The sequence below is a fragment of the Tympanuchus pallidicinctus genome, unplaced genomic scaffold (genome assembly GCF_026119805.1).
Source record: "Tympanuchus pallidicinctus isolate F22 unplaced genomic scaffold, pur_lepc_1.0 scaffold4, whole genome shotgun sequence".
In the NCBI taxonomy this organism is placed as follows: Eukaryota; Metazoa; Chordata; class Aves; order Galliformes; family Phasianidae; genus Tympanuchus; species Tympanuchus pallidicinctus.
Window position 1 is genome coordinate 20109610 of NW_026294758.1, and position 17553 is coordinate 20127162.

General features: G+C 37.8%; 1 protein-coding gene across 3 annotated transcripts in view; it reads left to right on the forward strand.

Moving 5' to 3' along the window:
- The window catches only part of SLC44A1 (solute carrier family 44 member 1), a 77429-nt gene that overhangs the window by 46873 nt on the left and 13003 nt on the right, over positions 1-17553 (forward strand). The window contains exons 8-16 of one of the 3 annotated variants that reach the window (XM_052700704.1): positions 1940-2067; positions 3115-3301; positions 4133-4298; positions 6732-6888; positions 7147-7230; positions 7703-7840; positions 10073-10309; positions 11828-11908; positions 14092-16689. In XM_052700704.1, the coding sequence (XP_052556664.1) occupies positions 1940-2067; positions 3115-3301; positions 4133-4298; positions 6732-6888; positions 7147-7230; positions 7703-7840; positions 10073-10309; positions 11828-11908; positions 14092-14115 (1202 nt within the window). In that variant the 3' untranslated portion in view covers positions 14116-16689. The other 2 variants (XM_052700702.1, XM_052700703.1) reach the window with 2 other exon arrangements.

A 17553-nucleotide genomic window follows, 5' to 3' on the forward strand; every position in this document is an offset into this window, starting at 1 on the left:
AGAAGTGGCAGCAGCACATTTTTTTGCTGTGTGAGCATTTGTGTTTACATCTACCAATTACAGCTTCCTTGGAAGGTCCTTATGAGTCCCTTCCAATTCAAGATGTTCTATGATTCTTGGGTAACCAGACTGAATGAAAGAACTTAATAACTTATCTTACTGTAACTTACTGTTACAATGTTCTTAAAAATTGCAGCCATCACAGAGACTGAAAAAGGACGTATTCTCTCTGAAATACTCTGCTTATTCTTTATTTGATGTATGCTTATGAGATGCCAAAAGAGCACCCTCTGGTTTAGAGCTCAGTAGAGTACCTTTAGCAAAGTCAGTTTGATCTCCAGATAAGCTTATGGAGATGATTAACAAGGAATAACAGGAAAGAATACTATGAGAGGAAAAAAAAAAAAAAAAACCAGCTGCAAAGGTTAGTTCATTGAGAGGCTGGAATCCTGTATTTAAAAAAATTCTAACTTGAAAGACAGGTAAAATATGCAATTGAAGTACTGGTTTAAAGGCTAGGTTTTCATAACAGTGGTTAGAAGAAGGTATCATATTGTATTGGCCTCCTGGCCTTTTGTTCTATTTAAACCACAGTACTTTTCAGTGATGTTTTTGCAGTGCCTGAAAGACAATGTCTTGATGCACATGTAGCTCTGTCATTAATCTGAGGTGCTGTTTTCAGGGTCAAGACTGTTCCTTTATTTCTCTGTAGATCTTCCCAGAGATTATAGGTTCTTCTTTTTCCCTTTGATATTTTGCATCCTTACCGAAAGTTCCCTCTTGGTTTCCCCTCCTGAATCTTTGCATACATCTTGTCATATAATTTCAGCCTTTCTTCTATTGCTCTTTCTTTCCTTTCTTCACTTTTACTTCCTCTGTTGTCTGTCTAATGATTGCTGTTACCTAACTCCTAGAGTTTCCTATGAATTAGTTGCATCACACACTTTCACTCTAAAACATAAAAAGCTGTAGATCTTTTAAGCGGGCACAGTGGGATGAGATTCTGGAAAGAGTGTATCAAATTGAGAAGACAGAAAAGGAGGAGAATTGAGCATTTCTCCATCCTTTGAAGTGAAAGGTCTTGCACCTGGGTTACAATAACTCTCCACTGTCACTACGAGCTGGAGGATGTAAAGACAGCACACAGTCCTGCTGAAGAGGACTTGGGGGTAGAGGTGGGTGGCAGCTGGACGTGAGCCAGCAGTGTGCCCTTGCAGCCTAGAAAGCCAGCTGTATCCTGGGCTGTTCCAAAAGAAGTGTGGTCACCGAAGCAAGAGAGTGATCCTGCCCCTCTGCTCTGATGAGACCTCACCTGGAGTACTGGATCCAAATGTGCAGTCCTTAGTACAGGTGAGACATGGACCAGTTGGAATACATCCAGGGGAGGGCCACAAGAAATGATCCAAGAGATGGATCTCCTCCTCTACAAGAACAGGCTGAATCTATTCAGCACAAAGAAGAGAAGGCTCTGAAGAGACCAGGTAGCAGCCTTTCAGTATCAAATGGGAGACTGTAAGAAAGAAGGGGACAGGCTCTTCATCAGGATGTGCGGTGACAGGACAAGGAGAACTGGTTTCAAATGAAAAGGGGAGATTCAGACTGGATATAAAGAAGTTATTTATGATAAGACTGATAAGACACTGGTGTAAGTTGCCCAGAGAGGTGGTGGATGCTCTGTCGTCCCTGGAGACATTCAAGGTCAGGCTGAATGGGGCTCTGAGAACGTGATCTAGCTGTAGATTATCTTAAAGGATCTCTTCCAACTCATAGGATTCTGTGATTCTACAGATTCGTATTGGGTTATCCATTTGTTTCATTGAATCTTCTGTTTCAGACCAGACTTGAAAAAATAAACTTCTTAGTTGCTTTGGTACTAGATGTGACTGTGTCACAGAAAGAGCATCTTTAATGTGACTTCTGTTTTTCTCTTCTAAAACAGGTGGAACGGGAGTCCTGTGGTGGCTCTATGCTAAAGAACGAATGTCTGCCAGTGCTGTTGAGACTCAAATAGCCAAAGAAAATCGTCAGGCTCTCCTGATCTATGCCATTTCAGCTACTGTCTTCACAGTATGTTTTTCTAGTTATCAAATGATTTTCTTGTCTGACCTTTCTGTTTGTTTATTCAGGTGTGAGGTTTATATCTCGCAAGCTTTAAATGTTTATTTCTACTACAAGTTCTGCTGCAATGTCTTTTTTTCCTTCTTAGCATTGTTCTGTAATATGTTCTTGTATCAGGAGGGAGCTCTTAACTCTGCATCTGTTCTGTTGTACTCTAAGATGTCCACAGAGACCTCCCATGAATATGAACCTCCCAGTCCAGTTTCACTTACAGGATTTTTGTTAGGCTCCCAGTTCAGAGGTACTTTGCAATTTCAGTTTATTTAAAAGTCTGCTCATATTTCTGAAATCACTTGTTCCCAAATTTCTTCCACTTACACAAGGATCTTTTTGAAAGTGCTGGCACAAGCTGCCCAGTGAAGTTGTGGATGTCCCATCCCTTGAGGTACTCAAAGCCACCAGGTTGGATGGGGCCCTGATCAATATTATCTAGTGCCTGATTTAGTAGTTTGTAACCCTGCCTATGGAAGAGGGTTTGGAACTAGATGATCTTTAAGGTCCCTTCCAACCCAAGCCATTCTGTGATTCTGAAATATTAACACTACTAAATCAGTGTGTGTTCTCTCAGGCATGTTATTCACTCAGAATCATTGACCTCGCAACTAAAAATTGTCAATGTTTGACTAATTTACATGACAAGTCCACCATACAGTGTCCAAAAATGAATGTTAAATTGTTTTCTTTGTTAAATCTTCCAATCTTGCTAAATTCATTGCTATAACAGCGTAACTGAGGGTGAAATCTGGCATACTCTTGTAAGCCTGTAGCTGATGATGATTCCAAAGAAATAATTTGAGATTAGAATTCCCTAAATATGTAATTTGGAAAATAATTTCTCACCAAAAGAAGCTGATCCAGACTTTACATTTTGATCTTGTGCTCGCAAAATAGTACATATGTTAATTTTTCTTTGTTTAAATATCCCAACTGTGCAAAGTATTTGCTTGCTTATTTTTGAGTTCTCTAAAATGTGATTTGTAAAACTTCTTTTTCTAGGTTATCTTGCTTTTGATAATGTTAATTATGCGCAAACGAGTAGCTCTCACAATTGCCTTGTTCCATGTGGCCGGCAAGGTCTTTATTCACCTGCCACTGCTAGTCTTCCAGCCATTTTGGACATTCTTTGTGCTTATCCTCTTCTGGACATATTGGACCACAGTCCTACTCTTCCTTGGTACTACAGGTAAACAGCTCCCAGGCTTATTTTGAAAAACATACTATATTTAAGCCAGCTTTCATATGTTTTGAAGAGATGGTAATGTAAGGGCCATTGCATGCATTTGCTGTCTCCAAAACGTAAGTACACTGGAAGTGTTAGTATTTTCCAGATTATTAGTGAAATATTCTTAGATTTTTCTTCTGTTTGTACATGTTGTTCTGAGAGAAGCTAGTGTACTCTGAATTTCTGCCTGTTGTAAGAGCATAGACGAGATCTTTGTTCGTGATATGGTCTTGTCAAGAGCTCCTAGAATTAGTCAGTCTTAGAGGTTCAAGTCTTAGTTACTTCAGTAGAGAAGCCTAGCAAATGCTTTTAAAATGGAAGATGCTTGTTTTAGTTTGCAGTGAATTGTGGACAGTAAAGGCCGTAATTCATCACCAAAACTGTAGAATTTGAAAATTACTGCTAATCCAAGTGTATCAGTGTTTCAGATCATAGAGCTATTTCTGTAACGATCACTGTGTAAATTATATCAAGAATAAAACAGACAAATCAAGAATGAAAATATAATAAAATTATTTTTATTGGTACTTGGTAGGTCTGGTTGGTCTTGCAAGTTTTCACTGTGTGGCTAAATGAAAAAATAATAATGTTGTAGCATTTTGAATATTATGCATATTATCAATGTTAGTGTATTTTTTCAACTGCTGTTATACTGATTGTCTCAAAAGGTATGTCTTTTTTATGAACTGTTTTCCTAAATCTGACACCTAGTAGCATGAGTAGAATTTAGGGTGGCTCCTCTCCGAATGGTTACGAACAGCTAATTACTGATTCTTTCTTCTTAATTTCTAGGTAATCCTGTCCCAAATGAAGAAGGATTTGTTGAGTTTCGGATGACAGGCCCCCTGAAGTACATGTGGTGGTACCATGTAGTAGGACTCATCTGGATCAGTGAGTTTATCCTAGCCTGTCAGCAGATGACAGTAGCAGGAGCTGTTGTCACGTACTATTTCACAAGGTAAGGATAAACTTAGCTTTATGGTGAGCAGCCTAGAAACACAATTAAGAGAAATAATGAAAGAGAGAGCTTTTGGGGAGAACACTTCCTGCCTGCCTGAAAGCTGGAGGGTGGTTGAATTGTATTAACCTGTTTTATATCATGTGAAGTTTTATAATAACATGTTTTGCTGGTTATGGATGATATTCTGGTGTTTAGGATTATCTACCTTGCAACATGTGCACATTGTGAAAACATGGGTGATGGACTAGCAGAAAAGAATGCGCCTAGAAGGCTATCTTTAGTACTAATGCTATTGCTCATAAGCTCAACAGAGACTGAAAAGCTACTGGCAGCATTTTGTTGTTATTATTTTTAATTGCAAAATAATGGCCTTTAAAATGGCTTTCATTAGTCTTTCTTACTTCAGATTGCTCAGGGTATTAATGGATTCATTATTTACATGTAGATGCTCACAAAATTATGTACAAATATTAAAGTGATACTAAATATGTATGCGTTAAAACTTCTTATTTCACTGCGTGTCCTCAGCTGGGTATTAGAACATTACCCTGGCTATTCTGCATGTGTCTGCTGGCTGCTCAAGAAAGCAATAGTAATGCTTAGTAGTGCTTAAGCAGTGTTTTTTAACAATCTTCAGGCATTAGAATTTGGTTTCACAGAGATAAGACTAATTTCATAATCACAGGCTTGTCCAGATAATTTCATCCTAGCTTTAGAGTTTTGTCTTTAGTGTTTGAAGGCTTTTCTGAAGTTAAGGGTGCCAAAATGTACACAAAATAAGCGAAGATTTTCTTGTTTAAGCCATTTAGGATCCACTTTTTTTTCCTGGAAACCAAACCAACAACAGAAAACAAACAAACAAACAAAAAAAACAAAAAAAAAACAACCTGATATCAGATGTGTTATTAGTATTTCATGAGAAAAAAAATGGTATTTCAACAATCTGAAGTACTGTGTTTTGGTATGTGGAGCAGAACTGTTGCAGTATTTTTGTTAAGGAAAAGAATCAACGATTCTAATTATCTGTTTATCACTTTTGTAAAAGTAAAATAAAAAAATGCACATCATTATTCAGGAATGAACCTTCACATTTTCTTGGCCTTTTCAAGACAGTATAATGCAGGTTCTTTGGCTAAAGAGCAGCATGAATAAAGGGTGTTGACACAGTATTTAGCAGTATTGATTTAATTAAGCAAGCTTTTCATGTGAAGGATATGATTAAGAAAAACTGTAAGGGATATCCATCAACCCTACTTTATTCTTGTGATATGCTATGAAAAGTCTAATTTTTATTTTAACGAGTTTTCAAATAATCATACAGATATTGTTTGAAGTGCATAATCACAAATGTTTAGTTTGTCTTTTTTTAGTTGTGACTGTTACCTGAACTACATTTGATTTCTTATCTGCCCTAGTCTCTTTAAAATATATCAAATGTAAGGCAAGTAAATTAATTTACTGTGGTGACAGAGACTATACTTATTAATGATGATGTCCTCCAGTATACCAGTGAAATACATCTGAGAAGTTGTTATCGGACGCTGCAGGGTTGTAAAAAGTAAAGAACTATGAATGTACAGAGTAAAATTTTGCACTGATGCAGGTTGACAATGCTTGTGTTTCATTTCCTTTGTTGATTTATGTATTTGCCATCACCTGAAAGTGTATGATTTTACTTTCAAGTGAAACTGTCATTCCTTAATAGGAATTTTATTCCATACTATTAGTCTTTCTTGAATTTTGAAGTATAATTCTAAATTGAAAAATGACTTGGTATTAAGTAAAGGGCATGAAGATATTTCCACAGCAAATATATGTGGAAGAATGTTTTAGATATGTTTGCTATTCATTCACCTTAGCAGGAAAGAGTTCTTGCAACTCGGGCAACAGTAGATCTCAACATCGTATGTGATAGTCATCATTCAGTTAGATTTACTTGACAAGGAGGTAGTGATCTGGTTGCCTGCGTGTAGGGTTCAGGCCTTAAATTTCATGTGATTGTGTCCAAAGAGGGATTTGACTTCCCTCACCTGAGCTCTAAACGTTATTTGGGAGAAAATACAGGGAAAACCTGTTTAGTTATTAACGTTTCATGGTGAAGTTGCACAGAAGTTATTTTCATATGATGAAGACTATTTCTTGACCTTTTTGAATGAAGCTTGCATGAAAATAGTTTTCTCTTGAGATGGGAACTCTTTGTTTTTTTAATACGTGGTTACTTGAGGATATGATAGGTAAATTAGACATCCGAAATTGTGACTTGCACAAACTATCCGTGTTTTATGTGGAGTGAACAATATACAGTCACAACTAGAAGGTGGGTAGGAAATTCCTTTTGCAGCCAGCCTGTTGGGAATTGGTAGCAGTTCTGTAGGATGACATTAAATGCATGTTGATTATTCTATGTCGTTCTTTTTCTCTTTTCAACAGGGAGAAAAGGAATCTGCCATTTGCTCCTATCCTGGCGTCTGTTAACCGCCTTGTCTGTTACCATCTAGGAACAGTTGCAAAGGGGTCTTTCATTATCACATTAGTGAAGATACCACGAATGATTCTTATGTATATTCATACACAACTCAAAGGAAAAGTAAGAGAAATAGATTCCATATCCTTTCTGAAACTCAAAGCCAGATGTGTTTGCAGATAATTTAGTTAAACTTACTGTGGAGGCTGAAAGTGTAATTTTGAAATATTTGGTCTTTCAAGGACCATAAGACTGAGAGTAACTGCTTGAGTTAACAAGTTAATTATGAGTTACTTGAAACATGAAGTAATATTATTTTCTTAAGATCTGCTCTTTTTACTGTCTTTTTACTTTGCTTACCTACATTCTGTGCTTTCCTAGGAAAATGCTTGTGCTCGCTGTATGCTTAAAGCCTGCATCTGCTGTCTTTGGTGTCTAGAAAAGTGCCTGACCTATTTAAATCAGGTAAGATTTTCAGTATTCAAGTTTTATGTAAAGTAATGATGATTTATATGATTCGTAGAATGTAATATTAGGCTGACACATAATGTGTTGTACTTTGAAGCTGAACTGGACAATGGTACTCAAATCTTGTCTTTGTTACTGAAATTAAAATACAAGGATTACATTAGTCTTTGTTTACATTGCAAAGGTGAAAGCCAGTATTGATCTTTGCAAAGTTTGTATATCTTTACATTAGATCAGATGGATTTATTTAGGGGTTGGAGGTGACCTTCTCTAAGTCCTCTGTAAGGCTACATCTGATTTTAAAAATGTTTGCTATGACAAGGGACTGAACCTTTTTTGGGTTTAATATTTCATGTTTACACGATTGAAAAGCATTCAATTTTCCCCATTTTCCCAATTTTTTACTCCTTCTCCTATTCCCCTTTTGAAAGATCTTTCATTAAGTAAATCTTCTCTATCTTCTTCACAGAATGCATACACAGCCACAGCTATCAACAGCACCAACTTCTGCACCTCAGCAAAGGATGCCTTTGTTATTCTAGTGGAGAATGCTTTGCGAGTGGCTGCCATAAACACTGTTGGGGATTTTATGTTGTTCCTTGGAAAGGTATGTCTTGGCAAGCTTTCCTTAGCATTGACTTGTACCTCAGATAGAAAGTGTTTTAAAATTCCTTTTTTTTTACTTCTCACTTTATTGCATCTACACCATGTACAGAATGAGCTGTCCTAAATTAGGGTAGGTAAGCAGATGATATGCTTAGGTCAAGTAGAAATGGCTGAATTATGAGCTTTTGCATGAATACATTTTTAGGGAGTCAGGCGAAGTGTGGCCAGAAATTCTGAGGGTGTGTGTGTTTTTGTAGTTAGAAATGTAAAATCTTAAGGAAATGAGGCATTTCTTCTGAATTCTGCTCTTGTGGTTTTTTTGAAAGTTGGCACTTTGTCGATCGCCATTTTTGACAAAATTGCACTGGAAGGCAGTATGGGAGTATGCAATTAAGAACTGTTCGTTTAAGCAACAAAGTTACTTATACTCTGAGAAATGAAGTAGACTAGAATAATTCCTGTGATCAGTCAGCCTTTTGTCTCTCTAGGAACTCCCCTGTACTTGGTGCTTGTCAGACCGTACCTGAAGTAGCATGTTTAGTTTTGGGTCCCCCTATACAAGAGGGGCATTGAGGCTCTGAAGCATGTCCAGAGAAGAGCAATGAAGTGTCTGAAGGCCATGTCTCAGGAGAATTAGTTGAGGGAACTGGGATTGTTTAGATTGGAGAAGAGGAGGCTTCTGGGAGACATTAATGCTCTGTGCAGTGATTTGAAAGGAGATTGTAGAGAGGTGGAAGTCAGCTTCTTCACCCAGATAACAGAATCCTGATGAGAAGGAATGGCCTTCAGTTTTGCCATGGAAGATGCAGGTTGAGTATTATGAAAAACTTCTCAGAAAGAATGGGGAGGTGTTTGAACACGCTGCATAGGGAGGTATTGGAGTCACCTTCTCTTGAGGTATTCAAGACCATGTAGGTGTGGCACTAATGAACATGATTTAGTGTGTGTAATGGTGATGGGTTGATGGTTGGACTTGATGTGGGACATATTTTCCAACCTGAACGATTTTGTGATAGAGATCTGTAATCCAGTAAATTACTAGCTTTCTGAGGTTTTAATTACTGATGGTGTTATAGCAAATAATTGCCATTATTTACTAGAATTTGATACTTGTCCACTTAAATCACCTGACATTTTCCCACTAGTTGAACTGTTTTCCTTATTACAATTCTTCTTCTTCTGTTAAATCAGACTTCAGCGCACTGAGCTTTAATCCAGTAACTAAATCAATGAGATGTGTGGAGAAGTAAATATATAATGAAAATATAAATGCTCTAGGGATCGTAAAATACATAATGCAGTTTTGTGGAGGAGTCTGAAATGTGTTAGAGAACATCTCCTGTAAAGGATCTCTTTTAAGATTATTAGAGAAATACACCAGTAACAGAAATGTTAAAATGAACGGTGCAGTTTGTTAAAAATAGTATCAACTGAACAGTGCTAGGTTTCCACTCCATCTCCTCTACAATCCAGCCCTGTGTTTTCATGATACAGTTAAGCTGACTTATTCTTCAGTTTGAGTTTCAGCTGCAGTTCGTAATAAAAGGTTCATAAATGTTAAAAATGTTGAGTATCCACAACAGTTGTTATTCTGAAAGATGAAGCTGATATCTAAGGAAATACCTCCGTAGTTTTACAGAAACATATGATGCACATTTTGTACAGTAAAACCATTCTAATCTGACCTATAGTCAAATCTGATCATTTCCAATTCTGATCTCTTTTCTCTGTATGGAGTCAAGTCAGTAAAGACAAACTTGGAAGATGTTTTGGCTAAGTTAATTCCTACAGCAAAGTAAAAACCATGCTATTGCCCCCAGCTTCACTCCCCCCCCCAAGACAAACAAACCAAAACCAGGCACAGTTGCACCTATGTTGTTCTGTAACATCTGGTTCTGTCTTTTATTAATAATTGTAAGAGTAATGTTCTTTTGTTGTAAGAATGTTCTGTAATACTAGAACTATTACCAGTTGGATATAAATGTAATTGGACCTGAAAAATACCTTGTGTATTGAAGGATGTGTTTGAAACTATTTTGATTTTCATTTGCTGGGCTAACAAATAAAACGTCATTTCTATTCAGAGAGATGGGGAGTCAGTGGTCTAAAGATGCTATCATTGCTAGCATCTGCAACCTCTAGTTATGGGTTTGGCAAAGCAAAGAAAGCGTAACTTGAACTATGACAATAGTAATGATAAAAGCCTTTTGATGATTTATGTTTTCCACTTCAGGTCCTGATTGTCTGCAGTACAGGTTTGGCCGGGATTATGTTGCTGAATTATCAACGAGATTACACTACCTGGGTGCTGCCTCTCATAATTGTCTGCCTCTTTGCGTTCCTGGTTGCTCACTGCTTCCTTTCCATTTATGAAATGGTTGTTGATGTCCTTTTCTTGTGTTTTGCCATCGATACAAAATACAATGATGGAAGCCCTGGGAGGGAATTCTACATGGACAAAGTTCTCATGGTAAGTTCACATAGCTCTCTGAGTCAAAGCATATAGTTCCATAAGGTGGATGTCTTGAGAGTGCAATGAATACACTAGCTGGGTATAATTTATTTTTTTTTTTTTAATTTAGATTACCTCACTGTCTTATTCATGACTTGATCAGCCAGGAGTGCTGTGATAAGCATTAGATAAGTAGTAAGGCCTGCAACTGATTTGCAGTTATCAATGCTGACTTAAACTTGCCATCAGCTAGATGAGCAGCCCTCATACAGAATCATACCTTTGGGTATCATTTCTTGTAAATGATGCAGTGCAGAAGAGAAGGCAGCAAAACAGTCTGGAAAGATTTGCTAGTTGTTCTTTCCTAAAAAGGACCTCCCTTGTGACGTGGAAGAAAATAAACATCAGAATATTCTACCTCATATACAGTTAGTGACCACATTGAAGTTTTTCTTTTCAAATGGACAGCAACTTGAAATATGTCTTGCATAAAAGCTACTGGTTTTATGTTTTGTGCAGGAGCCTAGATTCTATGTCAAGACCCTTTGCGCAGTTCAGTTTTTGTTGTTCTGTCTTATTCCCTGTTCAGTCTACCTGGAGAATGAGACACAAAAATTCTGCCTCTCAAATTGTTCAGTTTGTTGATGAGTAGATGATTTATTTCTTGATAATGTTTTACCACTTTAAGTGGCCCTTTTCACCCCCAGATGTAGGCTGACACTTGTGGTTGAGGATGAGGATCACTTGAGGATGACACTTGTGATTTCTTAGTGTAATTTTTTTTTCTGACTAACTTTTTGGAAAGTTGTGCCAAGAATTTAACATTAATTGCTGGTAAAACACTACAGAATTTAGGGTATATGGTAAAAGGGAGCGCTATCTGATGACTTGCACTTTAGTACAGAGCAGTAAAATGCAGCATGCTGTCTAAGAAGACAGCGAAGATCAATCACAAAAACATTGCAGTTTTCGCTAGTCAGCAGTCGGTATCACAAAGTGCTAGTAGTGAAAGTTTACTGAAATTTGATACTGAGTGCTTGCCTTTAAGAGGAGAAAATAGATGAAAAGCACCTCAGTTCATCTTTGAGTAAGTAGTTTTGATTGGGGAAAATTTAAAGAATGTGCTTTCAGGGAAGTCAGGAAAATAAACAAGACTTCGCAAGTAATTATCTCCAAGTCCGTCTCTTTAATGGTGTTCTGCCATTGCACTTAATTCTTAGGACAGGATTTAGTAACTGCAATTTAGTTTTGTGACAATTGCCCTCCTACCTTCCTTCCCCAAAAAAAGGGGAACTTTGTGGACATTACAGAAGTTGTTATGGCACCCCATGACACATGATTGTTTCTTCAGAATTTGATGGTGGAGAACCGTGTGGTGGCTCTTTTGATACTTTATGAACAATTTTACTCCAAAGAAGTGGAAGAAGGAAGTTGCACTGACTTTCTGAGCAGTTACATCTCTGAAGTTTTGTATTTAGATTAGATATTTGAAGTCTGCTCTGAGAAAGCACTTTTCACGTTACTGCTGTTTTTCAGGAATTTGTGGAGAATAGTAGGAAATCTATGAGAGAAGCTGGCCGGGGAGGTGGAGCTGAGGGCAGAGAGCTAAAACCAATGGTAGGTGCAGATGAGGAGGTGGCCATCCTCCAAGAGTTTCACTTTTACTTCCTCTCCCTCTTTGTCTTTACTGACTGCACTTCTTCAGGAGAAGTTTTTGTTCTCTGTATCACTCAAGACGTTCTGCTTTTTCTGTTTGTGAGCTTGCCTATCACCTGGATGGCAGAGTTTTTGTCACAGCTGAGACCATCTCCTGTAAAAGTAAGATGAAAGGAACTGTGTCATATGAAACATGCAGTATTGTTTCATCAGGCTTAATAGTGAATGCTGTGAGGTATACAGATAATCTTAACTTCTGAGAATTTTCAAAATAATATGACTCTGGAATTTGTTTGACTATTCTGACTTCAATCTGCTTTCCATTCTTGAAATAAGCTATTTTTGTTTTACAAACACTGTAAAAGCCTGAGGAATACTACTGAGCACATCCATTGTTGCAAAGTAGAACCAGGCATTTAAAGCTGTCACCAAATTATTTTATAGAGTGCCAAGGGATTGTGTACAGTAATTCCTTTCAACCTGCTCAAATGACATTTCTCCCAGTTGTTTGTTTTTATTGCCAACTACTTATGTTGCTTGTCTCTTTGTGTGCTCTTTCCATCTCACACTGTCAAATATGCAGACAGTGAACAGTGCATCATCTATGCTTCCGCAGCCTGTCTTACTTATGATGTGCCTATTAGGAAGGCATTGCATGTCTCAGTAGCCTGGAATAAGGAACAGCCTTACATGGTACAAGTAACAGATAGGTGGATCAGTTTGGAAGGTGGAGAACTGAGAGCATACGATGGAAAGCCAGGCTGGGCAAGGTATGACTTGTCATCATGCAGTATGACTTTGTGAAATACAGTCATCTTCAATCATTAATTTCTCAGAGGGGCCTAACTCAGTTCTTCACCAAGTGGACAGTCTGTTAATCTAATGGGATCCGAATAGGTGTATGCTAATAACTAGAATTTTTTTAGTTATATACCTGAGGCCATGTTGCATGAGCACTTTCTGACCTAGCTGGAATGAGTTCCTGCTGTAGAATTGATAGATGTGTAGCTTTGCGTGTTTTGCTATTTCATTATAGCATACCAGTTTCTAGATTTGCTTACGCCTAAATGCTTCTGTGTCTGTACATTTTAAAAACAAATTCTGTGCTCGTTTACTGTTTCCTTCAGGGAGTAATTCTAGCTGTTCAGACACTTACGTTAGGATTTCCAAAGTGATCTAACAATGAAGCTGCCATTAAAATGATTGAAAATTGGGTTTGCAGACCCTCTAGTCGCATTTACAAATATTATCCTTCAAAAATTTTATGTTCATGTGAATCAGTAGTTTGAATTAGAGATTAAGTGGTTTTCTGCTTATGCTTTCCTCACTGCTTGCACAGACCAGTACTCTGACCTGTACTTGACACCTAAAGCTTCATTATGAAAGCTTATATCCATTCCCCTCGTAAAAAGGCAAAGGAAGTACTGGCAAGTCAAGCATCTTTTTTGTTCTAGTAGAAACATGACTCTAGGCAACTGAGCCTGGCAGTGATCAGAACTGCTGTAGAAGATGCTGAGCTCTTGAGTGTCATGTGCTGAATTACTCCCATTTCTGGTGCTCATTTGATAGTCTTGTTTGGAATGGATGGGGCCTTGTTTTCTCAAGAGGTATCCATGTTGGGGTGTTAAACCCAGATGAATAAGATAAATATTAAGTCCCGACTTCCTGACAAGGGCTGTGCACAGCATAGGTAGTGGCAGTTATTACATCTGGGAAGTCTCTGATACCTTGCACCAAAGCACCGATAAAGGTTTCAGGTATGTCGGATTAGGATCATTAATAGGTCTGTTCTGTAACTCTAGCACCTGTAGCCCCAAAATTGGATGTTTCAAAATCAGGTTAATTTTTCTTCAAAACAAACAAAAAAAATTCTAACAAATAATCTTTAGTATTTTGCCTCAGTTTTCTCGAAATGGTTACTTTCTAGGTGTGACAGTTCTAAAAGTGGAGCACCCTAAAGGCGTTTGTATTTTAGATAGATAGATACCAGAGGTGAGGAAACATTTAGAACATTCGGTCTCCAAAGAGACTGCCAGGAAAACCTTTCTCTACTTTCTTTGTGGTTTCCAGTGACCCTTTTGACTCAGTTTCTCCTTGACCTATGGCATTTGTCTAAGACTATACTGTATGACTTTGTTTTCTAGGCCTCTGGAGCAAGTTCATCTTGAAACTAGCCAGCCATATTGGAACCCATTGACATTCCAAAACAATATATATATACATATATATATATATAAATATATATATATATATATAAATAATCAGCCAAAATCAGAGAAAAGGAACAGGGATTTAATACTTTTTTTAACAATTATTTTTGTGAAACATGTACTCTTTTCATACGGGTGGCTTTTACAAGCAGCTTTATCATTGTTCCATTTTTTAAAATTTATTCATTGTAGTCACAGAAATGTTGATTCTTATCGGCTTGATATTTCACAATCTGGAGGAGGAATCATTGTAAAGATAATTTTAATGATGATTGGGTTTCGAGACAGATTTCCAATGACATGGCTAATCTGCTGAGAGTTTTTTGTTTAGTTTGTGTAAATCTGCATTAAAGTTAGGACAGCTACACATAAGCAAAATCTTCAAATCAAGAACAGTATTGAATTTAGCTTTCTAAAAGGTAGTTTTAGTGTGAGTTTCTTCAGTTCTAACTGGTTTGTAAGCAGTCATTTTATTCTACGGCCCTGGCAGGGCCCAATTTTGTTTATCAGTATCAGATATCACAATAACCGACTCCTCAGGTATTCACATGTGTGGGAGCCCTTGCATCTCCTATTCAGCAGAAACTAGAAAATGGGGAATAATGATTTTTATATGCAATTTACTTCATGTTTTACCCTACTTACCCTCTTACCAATTCCTCCCCCCCCACCCTGCCCCAGATTCAGTAGCCTCCTTCAAACGTCAACAGTGCTCCTTTAGGGACATAGATTCTCCATATGAGCAATTCAAAGAACAGGTTGTTAAAGCTCAGTCTTAGTCATACTCATGATTAATTCATGACTTGATGTAAACATGCTGAGGATGGAAGGAGAAATGAACTGTCATACTGTACAAACAAGTACTCTGTAGTTCATTTCATTTGATGTCAGAGAGGTTTGGGATGTGTAAGGGACCGTTCCTTGCCTATTGTTTCACCCATATTTCTATGTACTGTAGCAGGTGGTTGAAACAGGAAAGGGCAGAGGTACGTTTCTTTGGAAGTGTAACTGCCTGGGATAGTTATTTGAAGTCATCGAATAATGATAAGAGAACGTGTTTTGTTTTGTTTTTATTTAAAAAAAAGAAAAAAAAAGAAAAAGCAGTAGTAGTATGGTTCTGAGATAATTGCATTTCTTTCAGTCTGGAAGTTCACCAGATATGAATGCTAATATTTTGTTCAGCCTGATGTGCTGGTGAATGGTTAAAAGTGTATTTGCTAAGAATTCATGATCTGTCAATGCTATATAGTCCTTTTGTTACAATTTTTTTAAGAAAACTATTTTTGTTAATGTAAAGTTAATACTGCAGAGCAGAATTTTTAAACTTATTGCACTAAATATAAGCTCTGTACAAATAAATAATGCCTCAATGGTTTGATCACTCCATTCAAGAAAACCTTTTGAAAGAGAAAAGCCCTTCTGTGGAAGCTTTGCAATGGAGTGAAGAGGTATGTCTAGTTAAAGAAACTCAGTTGTACTTATGGTTTAAAGAGTAAGCTGTTCTCTGTGCTTCCTCTCAGAGGATCAGACATCTAAAAAATAGAGTGTCATGTAACTAATCAGTGCTCTTACCTTTTGGCAATAGTGAAATGTTTCACCTTTGCTTCTAGAAATCATTTGATACTTACACTTGTTTAGTTTTCTTTCAGTAAACCTATTAAAAAGACTTACTGTTTCCATATCACAGAAAGCAAACTGTATGAAAAGAAAATCAAAATATGTTTAGAGGTGGTAACTGCTGGGGAGATGGGAGGACAGAATTAACCAGTCTTGAAAGCACTAGACACTTATTTAACCAAACCACATCAGCTCCTCTGACATCAGGAGGGCTCTCTAAAGTAGTGAAGTTGTGAGATACATTTGTGTGTATGTGTGTGTTAATTGAACTAGAACTTCAGCCTAGGGTTCAGACTAGAGCACTGACTGGTGAGGCCTCTCAATGTGAGCTAGAAGTCAGGCTATCTAAAAGAAGCCCTGTAACAGCCTTAAGCTTGTGGAGAGGAAGCATTCCTGCTGTTAAAGCTGGTTGCTAAAGCTGCAATTGCACTGAACACTGTTGTCTGTGTAGATCAGTGGGGTTTAGCAACAGAAATTCGAAAACTGGCTCATGTGAATCCTAGAAACTGGATTCCAAGGCTAAGAGACTTCTCACATACCCAGTTGCTTCCAGAGAACTGTAATTTCCGTCTTGTTGGAAATTATTGGAGGTGCTTTGATCAAAGCCTTGGATTCTGCTCATTTTTACAACAATTATCTGCCGTCACAAGTTCTGCAAGTTTGTGCTCTCTGCTCACTGGAAGTGGGAGCTTTTCTCTGCGATCGCAACTAGAACTGCAATTGGAAACAAATTTTGTATTTTTGTATGACTTGACTGTGCACCATTTTTATAGCAGTTTATCCTGTTTTAAGAACAAATTTGATTTATTTACATGGTGTTTAAGAGATACAGGCAACACTTTTCTATGGGTAGCTGTAAAGTTTAAGTGACAAACCTATATCATTACAGAGTTCTTAATAAAATCATATGCACCATTCTTGTGTGTATCTGGCACGCTGAGCTTTTCAGTCATGCCAAACTGCATTCCATCAACATGCAGGCTTTCCAGTGGCCCTTCAAAGCTTTTAAATGTTCTTTAAGGAGAATTGCAACCAGACTGTAAGCTATCCTCTTCCAGCGTGGTCTTGTGCAAGGAGATAAATAGAAGACTGGAGTCTAAAAAAACTTTTCAGGACAAGCCTAAACTCTGCTTTCCTCCCCCTTTAAGGGAGTGGTGGAGAACACTTGAAATGTAAATCCGTAGTTGTAGTAAAGGTGCTGGAGACTTCCAATTAAGATGGATTAAATACTCGTTTTGCCATCAGTATATGGACTGCCTTGTGGAAAGCAGTCTGCGCCACTTAGAGTGTGGTGCACTGTGAATAAATCTGCAGGAGGAGGAGATACAGAAATAATCTGCTTGGAAAGCCCGCTGAACCAAGCAGTGCTTGAGGACTGGTGATATGAGCCAGTGCAGTTACTGGTTCCCAGCATTTGGTTTCTGCAGGCAGTCTGGCACATAGCCTCTAATCAGCTAGGCTCCAAAGGAAAAAAGCTTGCTGTTCTTTTAATTGTTTAATTATTTTCATTTTGTTATCCTCTGTCTTATTTGGAGGCTGAGCAACGTGTTATTGTTGCTTTGGCAGAGGTTTGAACTAGATGAGGTTCTTTCCAACCCTTTGATTCTTTCAACCCTAAAGAATCCTAGTTGTTCTTTTAGCTCTCATTTCTGTATTGCTCTTTCAGTGAAGGAGTACCAAGCGGCTAAGTGTCAGCTCCCCCTGTCCCACCAAACTTAGCCTGTGCCTTCTCACCTTCCCAAGGCAATGATATCACCTGGACTGAGTGGGAGGGGGAGT